Source organism: Entelurus aequoreus, linkage group LG02, assembly GCF_033978785.1.
Source record: "Entelurus aequoreus isolate RoL-2023_Sb linkage group LG02, RoL_Eaeq_v1.1, whole genome shotgun sequence".
Classification (NCBI taxonomy): domain Eukaryota; kingdom Metazoa; phylum Chordata; class Actinopteri; order Syngnathiformes; family Syngnathidae; genus Entelurus; species Entelurus aequoreus.
The window spans coordinates 31,983,833-31,999,459 of record NC_084732.1 but is presented as its reverse complement, the minus strand read 5'-3'; the positions used below and the strand labels follow the sequence as shown (position 1 = coordinate 31,999,459).

Here is a 15,627-nt window from a genome sequence, read left to right as displayed (position 1 = left end):
GTTCCCTCCGGGTACTCCGGCTTCCTCCCACCTCCAAAGACATGCACCTGGGGATAGGTAGATTGGCAACACTAAATTGGCCCTAGTGTGTGAATGTGAGTGTGAATGTTGTCTGTCTATCTGTGTTGGCCCTGCGATGAGATGGCGACTTGTCCAGGGTGTACCCCGCCTTCCGCCCGATTGTAGCTGAGATAGGCTCCAGCGACCCCGAAGGGAATAAGCGGTAGAAAATGGATGGATGGATGGACATTTAGATTTTATATTCCGATTTAACAATCATATTTTTATTTAACATTTATTTGTGTATGTAACATTTAAATTTAACATTTATATTTTAACATTCATATTCATATTTAACATTTATATTTAGATTTGACATTTATATTTAACTTTTATTTGTAATGTTCTTATTTAACATTCATATTCATAATTAATGTTTATATTTAACATTTTTATTTATATTTAACATATATATATATATTTAACATGTATATTTATATTTAACATGTATATTTAAAATGTATTTTTAACAAATATATTTAACATTCCATTAATCCATCCATTCATCTTCTTTTTCTTTCTTTTTTATTTTATTTGACAGGGACAGTAAAATTAAACATTGCTACGCATAGGTAACCGATGTCAAAGTACATAAGACTTCTAGCCACAGGCTAATTTTAATTGTAGCTGAGATAGGCTCCAGCGACCCCAAAAGGGACAAGCGGTAGAAAATGGATGGATGGATGGATTGTTTCTTCAAAGAGAAACACATTGAGACTGTGTTGTTATAATTTAGGGTTAAACAGTTATTTTGAAGCCATGTTGCTATTTCAGCAAGCTGTCTGTTTAATATCTCTGAAGCCTGTTAAGGGGTGTCGGCTGCCACATAAATGAGTGTATCATCTGCATACATTTTGCATATAGTATTTGTGCAAATATTGGGGAGGTCATTAATATATATACTGAAAAGCAGCTCACACCCAAATCACAATTTATTTCATCTGATTTTACACCATTTATTTAATTTTTCGCTTATCCGAGGTTGGGTCGCAGGGGCAGCAGCCTAAGCATTTAACATTTAGGTTCAACATTTTAGTATGCATGCGCGGGGAAAAAAATAAAAATAAAATCCACCTGAGCCTCCATCTGCTCCAAACTCTCCAGTAGATGAATTTACTTCACTGTGAAGTTATTTAAAAGAGCTATATTGTAAATAGTTTGCTGTGCATTTTTACATTTGTTTGCTGTGTTTTGTGTGCAAGTTTTTAAATTAAAATGTATCTCCTTTGAACGATATCCAGTGTTGTGGTATTTCAATGAAATAGAATCCAGTGTGCTGTGGGGCCCTATTGTAGTGAATCACACCTGAGACATCATACATGAATCAAATCGTTAATCGACATGGGAAAGCAGACAATGCGATAAAGAACATTTTACAACAATTAATATATGGATCTAAATATATATACAGTGGGGCAAAAAAGTATTTAGTCAGCCACCCATTGACAATCAATGGGTGGCTGACTAAATACTGTTTTTTTTTAATATTTATTTTATTTTATATTTAACATTTAGAATCAACATTTAGATTTAACATTCATATTTGTATTTAAAGGCCTACTGAAATGACATTTTTTTATTCAAACGGGGATAGCAGATCCATTCTATGTGTCATACTTGATCATTTGGCGATATTGCCATATTTTTGCTGAAAGGATTTAGTAGAGAACAACGACGATAAAGATCGCAACTTTTGGTATCTGATAAAAAAAAGTCTTGCCCCTACCGGAAGTAGCGTGACGTAGTCAGTTGAAAGGCTCCTCACATTTTCCTATTGTTTTCAATGCAGCTAGAGCGATTCGGACCGAGAAAGCGACGATTACCCCATTAATTTGAGCAAGGATGAAAGATTTGTGGATGAGGAACGTCAGAGTGAAGGACTAGAATGCAGTGCAAGACATATCTTTTTTCGCTCTGACCGTAACTTAGGTACAAGCTGGCTCATTGGATTCCACACTCTCTCCTTTTTCTATTGTGGATCACGGATTTGTATTTTAAACCACCTCGGATACTATATCCTCTTGAAAATGAGAGTCGAGAACTCGAAATGGAAATTCACAGTGACTTTTATCTCCACGACAATACATCGACGAAACACTTTAGCTTAGGAGCTAACGTGATAGCATCGTGCTTAGCTGCATATAGAAACAAAATAAATAAATCCCTGACTGGAAGGATAGACAGAAGATCAACAATACTATTAAAAGATTAAAAGTACCAATGATTGTCACACACACACTAGATGTGGTGAAATTTGTCCTCTGCATTTGTCCCATCCCCTTGGGGAGCAGTGGGCAGCAGCGGCGCCGCGCCCGGGAATCATTTTGGTGATTTAACCCCCAACTCCAACCCTTTGTTGCTGAGTGCCAAGCAGGGAGGTTATGGGTCCCATTTTTATAGTTTTTGGTATGACTAAACCATGGACATGTAACTACACGGTTAATGCTTTTCCAGCCTGGCGAAGGTTAACAATGCTGTTGCTAACGACGCCATTGAAGCTAACTTAGCAACCGGACCTCACAGAGCTATGCTAAAAACATTAGCTATCCACCTACGCCAGCCAGCCCTCATCTGCTCATCAACACCCGTGCTCACCTGCGTTCCAGCGATCGACGGTGTGACGAAGGACTTCACCCGATCACAGATGCGGTCGGCGAAAATTGTTGTGGAGTCAAAATAAAAATAAAAACAGGGTTCCATCTTTCAGCTGCTCGCTAATGGCGGAGTTAGCGAAGATGCAGGAATAATGCACACTGCCTGGCCATTTTACAATCACATCCATGAAGCAATATTGTTAGTCACACACTGCCTGGATCACATCCACGGGAGGAAGGGACCAAGTTTTTCTGTAAAGAGACTCACAGCTGCGAAAGTTCTCTTGCCGTCTGAGAAGTGTTATCCGAAATAGCTGCAATCGCGCGTTTCCTTCACTTAAGGTATTCATGTGTGATTTCCACAAGCATGTACATGTAGAAGAAGGAGAAACACGGCATGTCTGGATGACTCGCCTTAAGGTATTCATGTATGATTTCCACAAGCGTCTGGACATGTAGAAGAAGGAGAAACACGGCATGTCTGGATGACTCGCCTTCATTTTTTTAGCTTCGGTTTTTATGAAGTTCTCTGTGGCGCGGCCTTTCTGGCGTCACTTCCTGTGTGGGTGCGGTCTTTCTGCCGTCACTTCCTCTCCGAACTCACATTGTAAACGATCAATGAGTCCATACAAAGCTAAGTGCCGGATATTCAAGAATTACACGGCTGACTTACCCGTGTAAAAATGTGTCCGAGGAGAGGGACATTATTTTTATTTTTTATTTTTTTTAATTTTTTTATTTTTTTGTCCTGTCCAGCTTCTCAGGCAAATCATATAGTAGATGTAGATGCCCATATCGGCTGTTCAGATTTACTTTACAAAAGAGAAGTGTAGGATACGTCTCTTGTTGCCTGAGGAGAGGGACCTTAAACGATGGTTTAGTGTGGCTGCACACGGAAAAATTAAAGCATGTGGGGGCCATTTTGATATTTTTCATTTTCAAACCATAACAAAATATATGGATTTTTTATTTATCTTACCTTAAGGGGTTCCGGGGACCATAAAGGGTCTCAGTCATTAAAATGTTAAAAATATTTCAGATTATTATTTTTTTTTAAATTATTTAACGCTTACAGTAAATCTCTATATCAACTTCAAGTTGATATAAAGTAATTTCAAATTAAAAAAAATGTTTTATGGCTTTTCTGTCAAAAACAACTTAGTTTTTTTATAGTAAAACTGAAATATGCAGTATTTAGTAATTAGAGCCCTAAAAGATCAATAATGCAGGACACCATGGATTTTAATTATTTCATATTTTTGAGTAATCACATTGAAAAGATGAATAAAAAATCACTAAATATATTTGGGATCCAAAAGGTGCCCCACTCATAAAGTGATACATTTTCATTAGGTTTTTCTTTTACTTTCAACACTTAAGTTACGAGATCAACTTCAGATATATCTGTCGATTTTATGCTGGAACTATTATTTTGTTTGTTCTATGCGCTTTTGTCAAAGAAAACTTTGATGTTTTTATATGGCTACTATAAATGATAATGATAAATGGGTTGTACTTGTATAGCGCTTTTCTACCTTCAAGGTACTCACACAATATATGCAATATTTACCACATAAAACATTTTAAAGTGAAATATTTGAAGTAATTGGAGCCCTGAAAATAATTCATTATAACATGGATTTTTTGTCTTTTTTTTTTTTTTTTGAGCAATGGCAAAAAAATAAAAATAAAGAAAGACAAAAGAAAAAAAACAGCCTGCGTGGCAGCTTTTGTGTCAACATTGCAACTTTTTCTCGTTAGATTTCACCTCATTCCACTTTTTTTAATGTTCTTTTTTACTTTTACAATAGTATTTCCAGAATGTGTGGCGGGCCGGTAAACAATTAGCTGCGGGCCGCAAATGGCCCCCGGGCCGCACTTTGGACACCCCTGGTTTAAGGGGTTAAACGACTTAGTGTAGACATGGCCTTAGTCAAAATCAACAGTTGTCTTTCTTGGACGGGGACAGTCATACCTGAACGTTTGAAACTCTTTGCGGCTTATTAGGGAACACTTAACATTTTTGGGGTGAAACTGTGACGTGTTGCTAGATGTCACATTAGCCTTAGGCCTTTGTCGTTTGACAGTTATCTTATTTTTACACTTAAATTGCTACTTATATTCATGCGGTCACCGCAATGTCCTATGTTTTAATGAGGTTTTTATGATTCCCTATGGGAACATATGTTTGCAGGGTCCACTCAAATTGTTAGCACGCCACACTGACACATGCATGTGTGCGTCCTTTCACTGGCTGGTGTGAGATTTGGCACATACTGTATGTGCATGTAAACACTCTGGCGGATTCTTTGAATAATGGATGAAGGCGTAAACAGGAAGAGGAAAGAAGCATGCGAGGGTGTCCTGCAGGTTGTGTGCAGGCAGGAACACTCCGTGCAGGCAGATGGGTAATTATCAGGCAGGCGGGCGGCTGAACGCTCGCTGCAAGACGCTTCCGTCTCCGCGCTAACACAAGGATTAGCAAAAAGGATTGAACTCAACTTTTGTTTGGCAGGTATGAGGAATTTTAAAATGGTGCTATCTGGTAGATTGCAATACATTAAGATCACATTTCTTAGCTACTGGGTAGTTGTTGCATGGCTGTTCTATAGTGATCACCGTTATCTTCGAACCAGCACCATAACTTCTTCATCTGTTGTTCGCTAACAGGATAATCTCTCCAGGTCACTGGTGTGTGTGTCTGTGCATGTGTATGTGTGTGTTTGACAGGAAGAAAAGCTCTGCCACCATTTGCATGTACTGTACAGTGGAACCTCAATTTACGAGTGGTTCTTAAACAGGGTTTGTAAATAGAAAAGTTATTAAAGCATATGTATCTGTAAGAAACAATATTAACATGAATAATGGGTTCCAGCCTTGACAAAAGCACATATTTTAATGAACGTTTGTACACTTCGATCACAATATGAATCCTTTTACAGTACTCTGTTTAAAACAAACAAAACAAGATGGTGATGACTCAACTTCCTATTAACAAAGTCAACAACAACAACAAGCTCTACTGTGTTCATTTGAAGCTGTCCTATTGACACACAAACACACACACTTACACCCGCACACACACACACGCCCACGCACACACAGATTCTTGTATTTTATACCTTCTTGAGACCCCCCAAAAATGCCTATATATACATACTATGTACAGTATATATACTGTATATACATACGATGATTCCCGGGCGCACCCACCGCTGCTGCTCAGCTCCCCTCACCTCCCAGGGGGTGATCAAGGGTGATGGGTCAAATGCAGAGAATAATTTCGCCACACCTAGTGTGTGTGTGTGACAATCAATGGTACTTTAACTTTAAAGGCCTACTGAAACCCACTACTACCGACCACGCAGTCTGATAGTTTATATATCAATGATGAAATCTTAACATTGCAACACATGCCAATACGGCCGGGTTAACTTATAAAGTGCAATTTTAAATTTCCCGGGGAACATCCGGTTCAAAACGCCTCTGAGGATGACGTATGCGCGTGACGTAGCCAGTAGAACACAGGTATGGCTTCCACATTGAAGCCAATACGAAATAGCTGTTTTCATCTCATTCTGGATGTATTCTGGACATCTGTGTTGGTGAATCTGTTGCAATTTGTTCATTGCATTATGGAGAAAGAAGCTGAGCATGCAAAGAAGAAAGTCGGTGCGAAGCGCAGTATTTTGCGAGGGAAGTCAGCAACACAACACAGTCGGTGTTTCATTGTTTACATTCCCGAAAGATGCAGTCAAGATCGAAGAACTCGGACAACAGAGACTCTTACCAGGAGGACTTTGACTTCGTTAACAGACGCAGACGCGATACAGTGAGTACGCTTCCAAACATTTGATCGCTTACTATAACTAGCTCGAGCTAGTAGCTAGTAGCTAGGAGCTAGGAGCTAGCATAACAAACACCTAGGTGTTTGTTATGCGGGATTAATTTGTGGCATATTAAATATAAGCCTGGTTGTGTTGTGGCTATGTCTTGTGTTTATTTACTGTTGTAGTCATTCCCAGCTGAATATCAGGTCCCACCCGCGCGCTTCCAAACATTTGACTGCTTGCCCGTATGTGCGTGTCATGTACGTAACTTTGGTTAAATATATAAGCTTTATGAACCTTGGGTTAGGTGAACGGTTCTTTGGGCTGAGTGAGTGTGTGTGTTGTGCAGGTGTTTGAATTGTATTGGCTCGTTATATATACGGGATCCCGTCCATATTACCCGCTCGAGCTATAACTAGCTCGAGCTAGTAGCTAGTAGCTAGGAGCTAGCAAAACAAACACCTAGGTGTTTTTATGCGGGATTAATTTGTGGCATATTAAATATAAGCCTGGTTGTGTTGTGGCTAATAGAGTATATATATGTCTTGTGTTTATTTACTGTTTTGGTCATTTCCAGCTGAATATCAGGTCACCCCCGGCTCTCACAGCATCTTCCCTATCTGAATCGCTTCCACTCCCCACTAGTCCTTCACTTGCACTTTCCTCATCCACAAATCTTTCATCCTCGCTCAAATTAATGGGGAAATCGTCGCTTTCTCGGTCCGAATCTCTCTCACTTCATGCGGCCATCATTGTAAACAATAGGGAACTTTGCGTATATGTTCAATTGACTACGTCACGCTACTTCCGGTAGGGGCAAGCCTTTTTTTATCAGATACCAAAAGTTGCGATCTTTATCGTCGTTGTTCTATACTAAATCCTTTCAGCAAAAATATGGCAATATTGCGAAATGATCAAGTATGACACATAGAATAGATCTGCTATCCCCGTTTAAATACAAAAAAAATCATTTCAGTAGGCCTTTAACTTAAACTATGCAAAAATAAAAAAAGTTAAGCAGTTAATTTATTTATTTAATTAGTTATTTTTTGTAATTTTTTTTGTTTGTAATTGTTTTTTAATCTTCATTATTTATTAATTTATTTCCTCCTGTCTGAGCTGCCACCTTACCGTGGTAGAGGAGTTTGCGTGTCCCAATGATCCTAGGAGCTATGTTGTCCGGGGGCTTTCATGCCCCCTGGTAGGGTCTCCCAAGACAAACAGGTCCTAGGTGAGGGATCAGACAAAGAGCAGCTCAAAGACTTCTATGGAAAGGAAACAACAAGGATTCAGATTTCCCTCGCCCGGACGCGGGTCACCGGGGCCCCCCTCCGGAGCCAGGAACGGAGTTGGGGAACGATGGCGAGCGCCTGGTGGCCGGGCCTGTCCCCATGGGGCCCGGCCGGGCACAGCCCGAAGAGGCAACGTGGGTCCCCCCTCCAATGGGCTCACCACTCATGGGAGGGGCCATAGAGGTCGGGTGCATTGTGAGCTGGGCGGCAGCCGAAGGCAGGGCACTTGGCGGTCCGATCCTCGGCTACATAAGCTAGCTCTTGGGACGTGGAACGTCACCTCGCTGGGGGGGAAGGAGCCTGAGCTTGTGCGCGAGGTAGAGAAGTTCCGGCTGGATATAGTCGGACTCACCTCGACGCACAGCAAGGGCTCTGGAACCAGTTCTCTCGAGAGGGGCTGGACTCTCTTCCACACTGGCGTTGCACGCAGTGAGAGGCGACAAGCTGGGGTAGCAATTCTTGTTGCCCCCCCGACTCAAAGCCTGCACGTTGGAGTTCAACCCGGTGGACGAGAGGGTAGCCTTCCTCCGCCTTCGGGTGGGGGGACGGGTCCTGACTGTTGTTTGTGCTTACGCACCAAACAGCAGTTCAGAGTACCCACCCTTTTTGGATACACTCGAGGGAGTGGAAAGTGCTCCCCCGGGTGATTCCCTTGTCCTACTGGGTGACTTCAACGCTCATGTTGGCAGCGACAGTGAAACCTGGAGAGGTGTGATTGGGAAGAATGGCCGCCCGGATCTGAACCCGAGTGGTGTTTTGTTATTGGACTTTTGTGCTCGTCACAGATTGTCCATAACGAACACCATGTTCAAGCATAGGGGTGTCCATATGTGCACTTGGCACCAGGACACCCTAGGCCGCAGTTCCATGATCGACTTTGTAGTTGTGTCGTCGGATTTGCGGCCTCATGTTTTGGACACTCGGGTGAAGAGAGGGGCGGAGCTTTCTACCGATCACCACCTGGTGGTGAGTTGGCTGCGATGGTGGGGGAGGATGCCGGACAGACCTGGCAGGCCCAAACGCATTGTGAGGGTTTGTTGGGAACGTCTGGCAGAGTCTCCTGTCAGAGAGAGTTTCAATTCCCACCTCCGGAAGAACTTTGAACATGTCACGAGGGAGGTGCTGGACATTGAGTCTGAGTGGACCATGTTCCGCACCTCTATTGTCGAGGCGGCTGATTGGAGCTGTGGCCGCAAGGTAGTTGGTGCCTGTCGTGGCGGTAATCCTAGAACCCGTTGGTGGACACCGGCGGTGAGGGATGCCGTCAAGCTGAAGAAGGAGTCCTATCGGGTTCTTTTGGCTCATGGGACTCCGGAGGCAGCGGACAGGTACCGACAGGCCAAACGGTGTGCGGCTTCAGCGGTCGCGGAGGCAAAAACTCGGACATGGGAGGAGTTCGGCGAGGCCATGGAAAATGACTTCCGGACGGCTTGGAAGCGATTCTGGACCACCAACCGCCGCCTCAGGAAGGGGAAGCAGTGCACTGTCAACACCGTGTATGGTGCGGATGGTGTTCTGCTGACCTCGACTGCGGAAGTTGTGGATCGGTGGAGGGAATACTTCGAAGACCTCCTCAATCCCACCGACACGTCTTCCTATAAGGAAGCAGTGCCTGGGAAATCTGTGGGGGGCTCTCCTATTTCTGGGGCTGAGGTTGCTGAGGTAGTTAAAAAGCTCCTCGGTGGCAAGGCCCCGGGGGTGGATGAGATCCGCCCGGAGTTCCTTAAGGCTCTGGATGCTGTGGGGCTGTCTTGGTTGACAAGACTCTGCAGCATCGCGTGGACATCGGGGGCGGTACCTCTGGATTGGCAGACCGGGGTGGTGGTTCCTCTCTTTAAGAAGGGGAACCGGAGGGGGTGTTCCAACTATCGTGGGATCACACTCCTCAGCCTTCCCGGTAAGGTCTATTCGGGTGTACTGGAGAGGAGGCTACGCCGGATAGTCGAACCTCGGATTCAGGAGGAACAGTGTGGTTTTCGTTCTGGTCGTGGAACTGTGGACCAGCTCTATACTCTCGGCAGGGTCCTTGAGGGTGCATGGGAGTTTGCCCAACCAGTCTACATGTGCTTTGTGGACTTGGAGAAGGCATTCGACCGTGTCCCTCGGGAGGTCCTGTGGGGAGTGCTCAGAGAGTATGGGGTATCGGACTGTCTGATTGTGGCGGTCCGCTCCCTGTACGATCAGTGTCAGAGCTTGGTCCGCATTGCCGGCAGTAAGTCGGACACATTTCCAGTGAGGGTTGGACTCCGCCAAGGCTGCCCTTTGTCACCGATTCTGTTCATAACTTTTATGGACATAATTTCTAGGCGCAGTCAAGGCGTTGAGGGGATCCGGTTTGGTGGCTGCGGGATTAGGTCTCTGCTTTTGGATGATGTGGTCCTGATGGCTTCATCTGGCCAGGATCTTCAGCTCTCGCTGGATCGGTTCGCAGCTGAGTGTGAAGCGACTAGGATGAGAATCAGCACCTCCAAGTCCGAATCCATGGTTCTCGCCCGGAAAAGGGTGGAGTGCCATCTCCGGGTTGGGGAGGAGACCCTGCCCCAAGTGGAGGAGTTCAAGTACCTAGGAGTCCTGTTCACGAGTGGGGGAAAAGTGGATCGTGAGATCGACAGGCGGATCGGTGCGGCGTCTTCAGTAATGCGGACGCTGTATCGGTCCGTTGTGGTGAAGAAGGAGCTGAGCCGGAAGACAAAGCTCTCAATTTACCGGTCGATCTACGTTCCCATCCTCACCTATGGTCATGAGCTTTGGGTCATGACCGAAAGGACAAGATCACGGGTACAGGCGGCCGAAATGAGTTTCCTCCGCCGGGTGGTGGGGCTCTCCCTTAGAGATAGGGTGAGAAGCTCTGCCATCTGGGGGGAGCTCAAAGTAAAGCCACTGCTCCTCCACATCGAGAGGAGCCAGATGAGGTGGTTCGGGCATCTGGTCAGGATGCCACCCGAACGCCTCCCCAAGGAGGTGTTTAGGGCACGTCCAACCGGTAGGAGGCCACGGGGAAGACCCAGGACACGTTGGGAAGACTATGTCTCCCGGCTGGCCTGGGAACGCCTTGGGATCCCCCGGGAGGAGCTGGACGAAGTGGCTGGGGAGAGGAAAATCTGGGCTTCCCTGCTTAGGCTGCTGCCCCCGCGACCCGACCTCGGATAAGCGGAAGAAGATGGATGGATGGATGGATTATTTATTTCAAGTTATTACAGTATGCCTCTTTATACATATTTATTTTAATGTTTTCATTCATTTTGGCCAAAGGGGGCGCATTTCAATTTCTGACACAAACGTGTTATTTCATATGTTGGCCAGAGGGGGAGCACTTTTAAAACCGACAGTCAATTTGAAAAATCCCTCCTTTTTGGGACCACCCTAATTTTGATAGATGTCACCACCAGGGGTGCAAATGAGACATTCTCTATCAGATGCAATGGTCTTCCGTATTGGGACCAGGATTTATGTCCTAACTTGTTCACCGGTCCTCATATGGAAGGTACTTTTCCTTGTTGATGTCTCAAGAAGGGTAGAAAATACAAGAACACACACACGCACGCACACACGCATGGACACACATGCACACACACATACACACATTAAACACACACACACACACACTGTCACTAGCCATGTGGTGCACTCACAGTTTGAAAACACACAAATCCTTAACTTTAACAGCCAGGTCCCTACAAGGATTAGGAATTGTTTTTTAAAATCAACTTTACTTTGTTGGTTAATCTTCATGGTGTATATGTATAGTCGTACAATGCTGTGGATATTTCCTGAACGTTTCAAACCACACATCGCTTACCTTCTGCATTTTTCCGACTTATATTGAGCTAGCAAAACTAGAAAAAATGTCTAAAAAGGCTAAAAAGACCCATGAGACCCACTTTTATTCTCTGGCTTTTAACACTACGTAAGTTGTGTGGTCCTCTGTGTTTTAAAATTTGTATTTCTATTTATTTTTTTAATTGGTTTTACCCTTTAAAATCGTTTTTAATCATATTTATTGTTATATTGTTTTTATATTGGTTTTATATTTATTTATTTAGTTTTTATTCAGTCATTGGTGGAGCTAAGGATAGTATTTGAATCTTGTTTTTAATATTTTTGTGCAGCACTTTGGAAACTTTGTTGTTGTTTAAATGGTCTATATAAATAAAGTGGATTGGATTGGCTTGAAAAATACTTAATAAGCAGACAAAGTAGCACTGAGCACAGTAGCTAACATCTGCAACCAACAATGGATGTGCTGCTGGGCACAAAATGGCTGGGCTGAGAGGCACACAACGGGTGGATGAAACGTTCGTACACTGAGACGAGGTTCGTACAACAGAGAATTTTTTTTTTAAATTCAGTCTTTGGTTCGTAAATCAAAGAGTTTGTACAATGGGGGTTAGTAAATCAAGGTTCCACTGTAACAATCTCTAGAACGTATTCGGGAAACAAATGTAATCTTATATTCAGGTCAATATGCTGTGTTAGAAGTCACTTATGACAGAGTTTGATCCCTTGCTAGTTAATGACCATATATACTAGGGGTGTGGGAAAAATTTGATTCGAATTCGAATCGCTATTCTCACGTTGTGCGATTCAGAATCGATTCTCATTTATAAAAAATCGATCTATTTTTGTTTTTATTATTTATAATGTTATTTATTTATTTATTTATTTTAATTAATCAATCCAACAAAACAATACACAGCAATACCATAACAATGCAATCCAATTCCAAAACCAAACCCGACCCAGCAACACTCAGAACTGCAATAAACAGAGAAATTGAGAGGAGACACAAACACAACACAGAACAAACCAAAAGTAGTGAAACAAAAATGAATATTATCAACAACAGTATCAATATTAGTTACAATTTCAACATAGCAGTGATTAAAAATCCCTCATTGACATTATCATTAGACATTTATAAAAAATTTAAAAAAAAGAACAATAGTGTCACAGTGGCTTACACTTGCATCGCATCTCATAAGCTTGACAACACACTGTGTCCAATATTTTCACAAAGATAAAATAAGTCATATTTTTGGTTCATTTAATAGTTAAAACAAATTTACATTATTGCAATCAGTTGATAAAACATTGTCCTTTACAATTATAAAAGCTTTTTACAAAAATCTACTACTCTGCTTGCATGTCAGCAGACTGGGGTAGATCCTGCTGAAATCCTATGTATTGAATGAATAGAGAATCCTTTTGAATCGGGGAAAAAAATCGTTTTTGAATCGAGAATCGTGTTGAATTGAAAAAAAATCGATTTTGAATCAAATCGTGACCCCAAGAATCGATATTGAATCGAATCGTGGGACACCCAAAGATTCACAGCCCTAATACTGTATATACCTAATTCCGTGGCTTCTCTCTTCTCTTTCACATAGTTCTGATCGGTGGATCACAGGCTCTCCCATTGGCCAGCTGGCTGACGTTCGGCCTTTCCTGCGTCCTCACCTTGCTATGCAGATGATGAGCGGCCGCCACAGCGCCACCTGCTGTCTGTGCTGACAGACACTGCCCTGACTCGTGCTCTTTTACTTCTTCTCTCAATCCCGGACTTCTTCCCTTTCTTTGTCCCTGTCCACTTTGTTCTTTGTGCATCCATGATAACGCGCCTACATTAAACCTAACGTTATTTGCTTTCTTCAAACACATACTCGAACAAACTTAGTTGTGTATTTAAGGCCAAAATCTCTATCGGCCTGTTAGATTCCCTAAAATCCATGTCCGTGTCTCTTCGTCTCCTCCATGTATTACCACCCCAACCTTCCCCAATTACCGCGACTCCTTCATCCCCTTATCCCCAACCAGACACACTAAAGTGTCGGACACTCTACCAAAGATGACCTGAGGGAATAGAATGAGAGAAACAGGATTCCAGGGATCTGGTGAAAGAGAGGAATAAATTGGGCCAATCTGTCCTTTCTGCTAAGGCGGATGAAACAAACTGAAGAACGAAAGAAGCGCAAATAGGAAGAAGAAAAACTTCTGGTAGCCTCTTTGCTGGCCACGAGCTCCGTGTGGATTATACGTGTACATTTATCAATATATATTAAATATAAGCAAAGTCTAAATATACGTGGGCAGTCGGAGGACTCTTTGAACTGAAATCCAAGAAGCACAACATTTATACAACCTCTGTTGTTCCTTTGGGTATTACCAGAATTACGTGGTGTTGCGGTTTGTCTGAGCAGCAGTTTTTTTTGTAAAATGTTTTGTTTACGGACAATGGGTGAGCCATTTATTGGAGATGGTGCGACACAAGAATGAAGAGAAGGAAGTGTTCGTTACAGAGAACAGGTCATTAAAGAAGCTCATGTGTACAGTATGTAGCTGCTGTGCCGTGCAGATTACTTGAACGTAAAATCTGCCAACATTGTTCAACGCTGAATGTCTGTCTTGTGAACAGTCACTCATGTATCACAGCTGTCCAAAGAAAAGCAAGTATCACCGGAAAAAAAGTTGAAGGTACATGTTTTTCATTGGAGATGATGATATGGTTGTTAAAATCAAGCAATACTCATATCTATACTCTATAACCCATAGCTTATGATTACATCTATGATAGCATTTCATTACATAGTCCCACGATGAATGATTTTGATGCGTTTATTCCTGCAGGTCTATACTGTTAGTGCGCCTCTAGCCTGTTTGATCATTCACGGTTGTATATTTCCTTTGGTATCTTCACAATAACTTTGATCCCTTCTGTATTCCACCTGTGTCGCCGCAGGTTTATGATCATCCTTGTGTTTTTTTTAACTCACGTTTTGCCTCAAAACCACAAGCTTTGTGGCTAAAGGTTATGTGTACATTGTGTCGATGCCACTTCTTCGGTTCCCGTGTATTTCGGTCACGTTGGACAAAACGCTACAGATGGATGAATTAAACCAAGCAAAGCAAGCAGACCTGAAGTTCTGAACGTGTGTCCTTTTTTTGTGTATTTATTTTCCGGCCTCCAGCCATCTCAAACTGTACCCAACCCCTTCAAGGACATTGGAGGCGGTCTATTGCTACAGTAAGAAAGGAATTCATATGGCTCCATTTGTCGCGGATTACCTGGCACATGAAACGTGACAGATTTGGGTCGTGCTCTATCCACTTTAGCCGCCAGATGGCGGTAGAGTGTTGAATATTATAAAATGTGTTTTGTGGCAATTCCAACTTTGACCACAGCGTCAGTTTTTATGCAGAGTGACGCTTTCCAACAAAACGATTAATCTCGCCTCTTCCTCTCGCGCGAGATCCACCCAAGAATGGGGCCATATAAGTCCCTTCCCTACTGTACTATTTTGCTGTGTTCTTCACCCTCACTGGACCATCTTCCTGGTTCGTCAGTGGAAGTGATGGATTGAACATGTGTTGGATTTAACATACGTGGCGATTAATGAGATTGCTAAGGACCTAATAAATTACGCATACACACACACACACACAGACTTGCTCGCTAATGAGTTTTAATTCCAAAGCTGCTAGCTCATGCATGGCAATTTTTTGCGTGAAGTCTAATTAATGCCAGATCACATTTTTCAGGGTGTCACATCAAGGTCTTGTATAGCGTCCAAACAAACCAAGTCATTATTTATACTTCTGCTGTTTGTGACTGCAAGGACATTAGCACTTTAAATATATTCTTCTGGTTGCCTAGTAGTATGTTCAATGGGTTAACTTCTCTTTAAAGACGATATCTACATTTGAAACACTTGCTCATGGTCCAGATACCATATTTTCCGGGCTATATATTTAAAGCGCACTGGTAATTAAGCCGCACCAAACACATTTTAGAATAGTTTTACATAAATTAGCCGCACCGGACCATAAGCCGCAGATATTAAGCTTAATAGTTTC

At 42.8% G+C, this 15,627-nt stretch overlaps 1 protein-coding gene across 4 annotated transcripts in view; it reads left to right on the top strand.

Annotated features, from left to right (window-relative positions):
* Window positions 1–14,682, top strand: part of LOC133632656 (MAM domain-containing glycosylphosphatidylinositol anchor protein 1) — a 596,928-nt gene extending 582,246 nt beyond the window's left edge. For all 4 annotated transcript variants that reach the window (XM_062025233.1, XM_062025218.1, XM_062025227.1 and 1 more), the window contains one exon: window positions 13,164–14,682. In XM_062025233.1, coding sequence (XP_061881217.1) covers window positions 13,164–13,249 — 86 coding nt within the window. In that variant the 3' untranslated portion in view covers window positions 13,250–14,682. The remainder of the gene's footprint in view (window positions 1–13,163) is intronic.
* The last annotated feature ends 945 nt before the right edge of the window (window positions 14,683–15,627 follow it).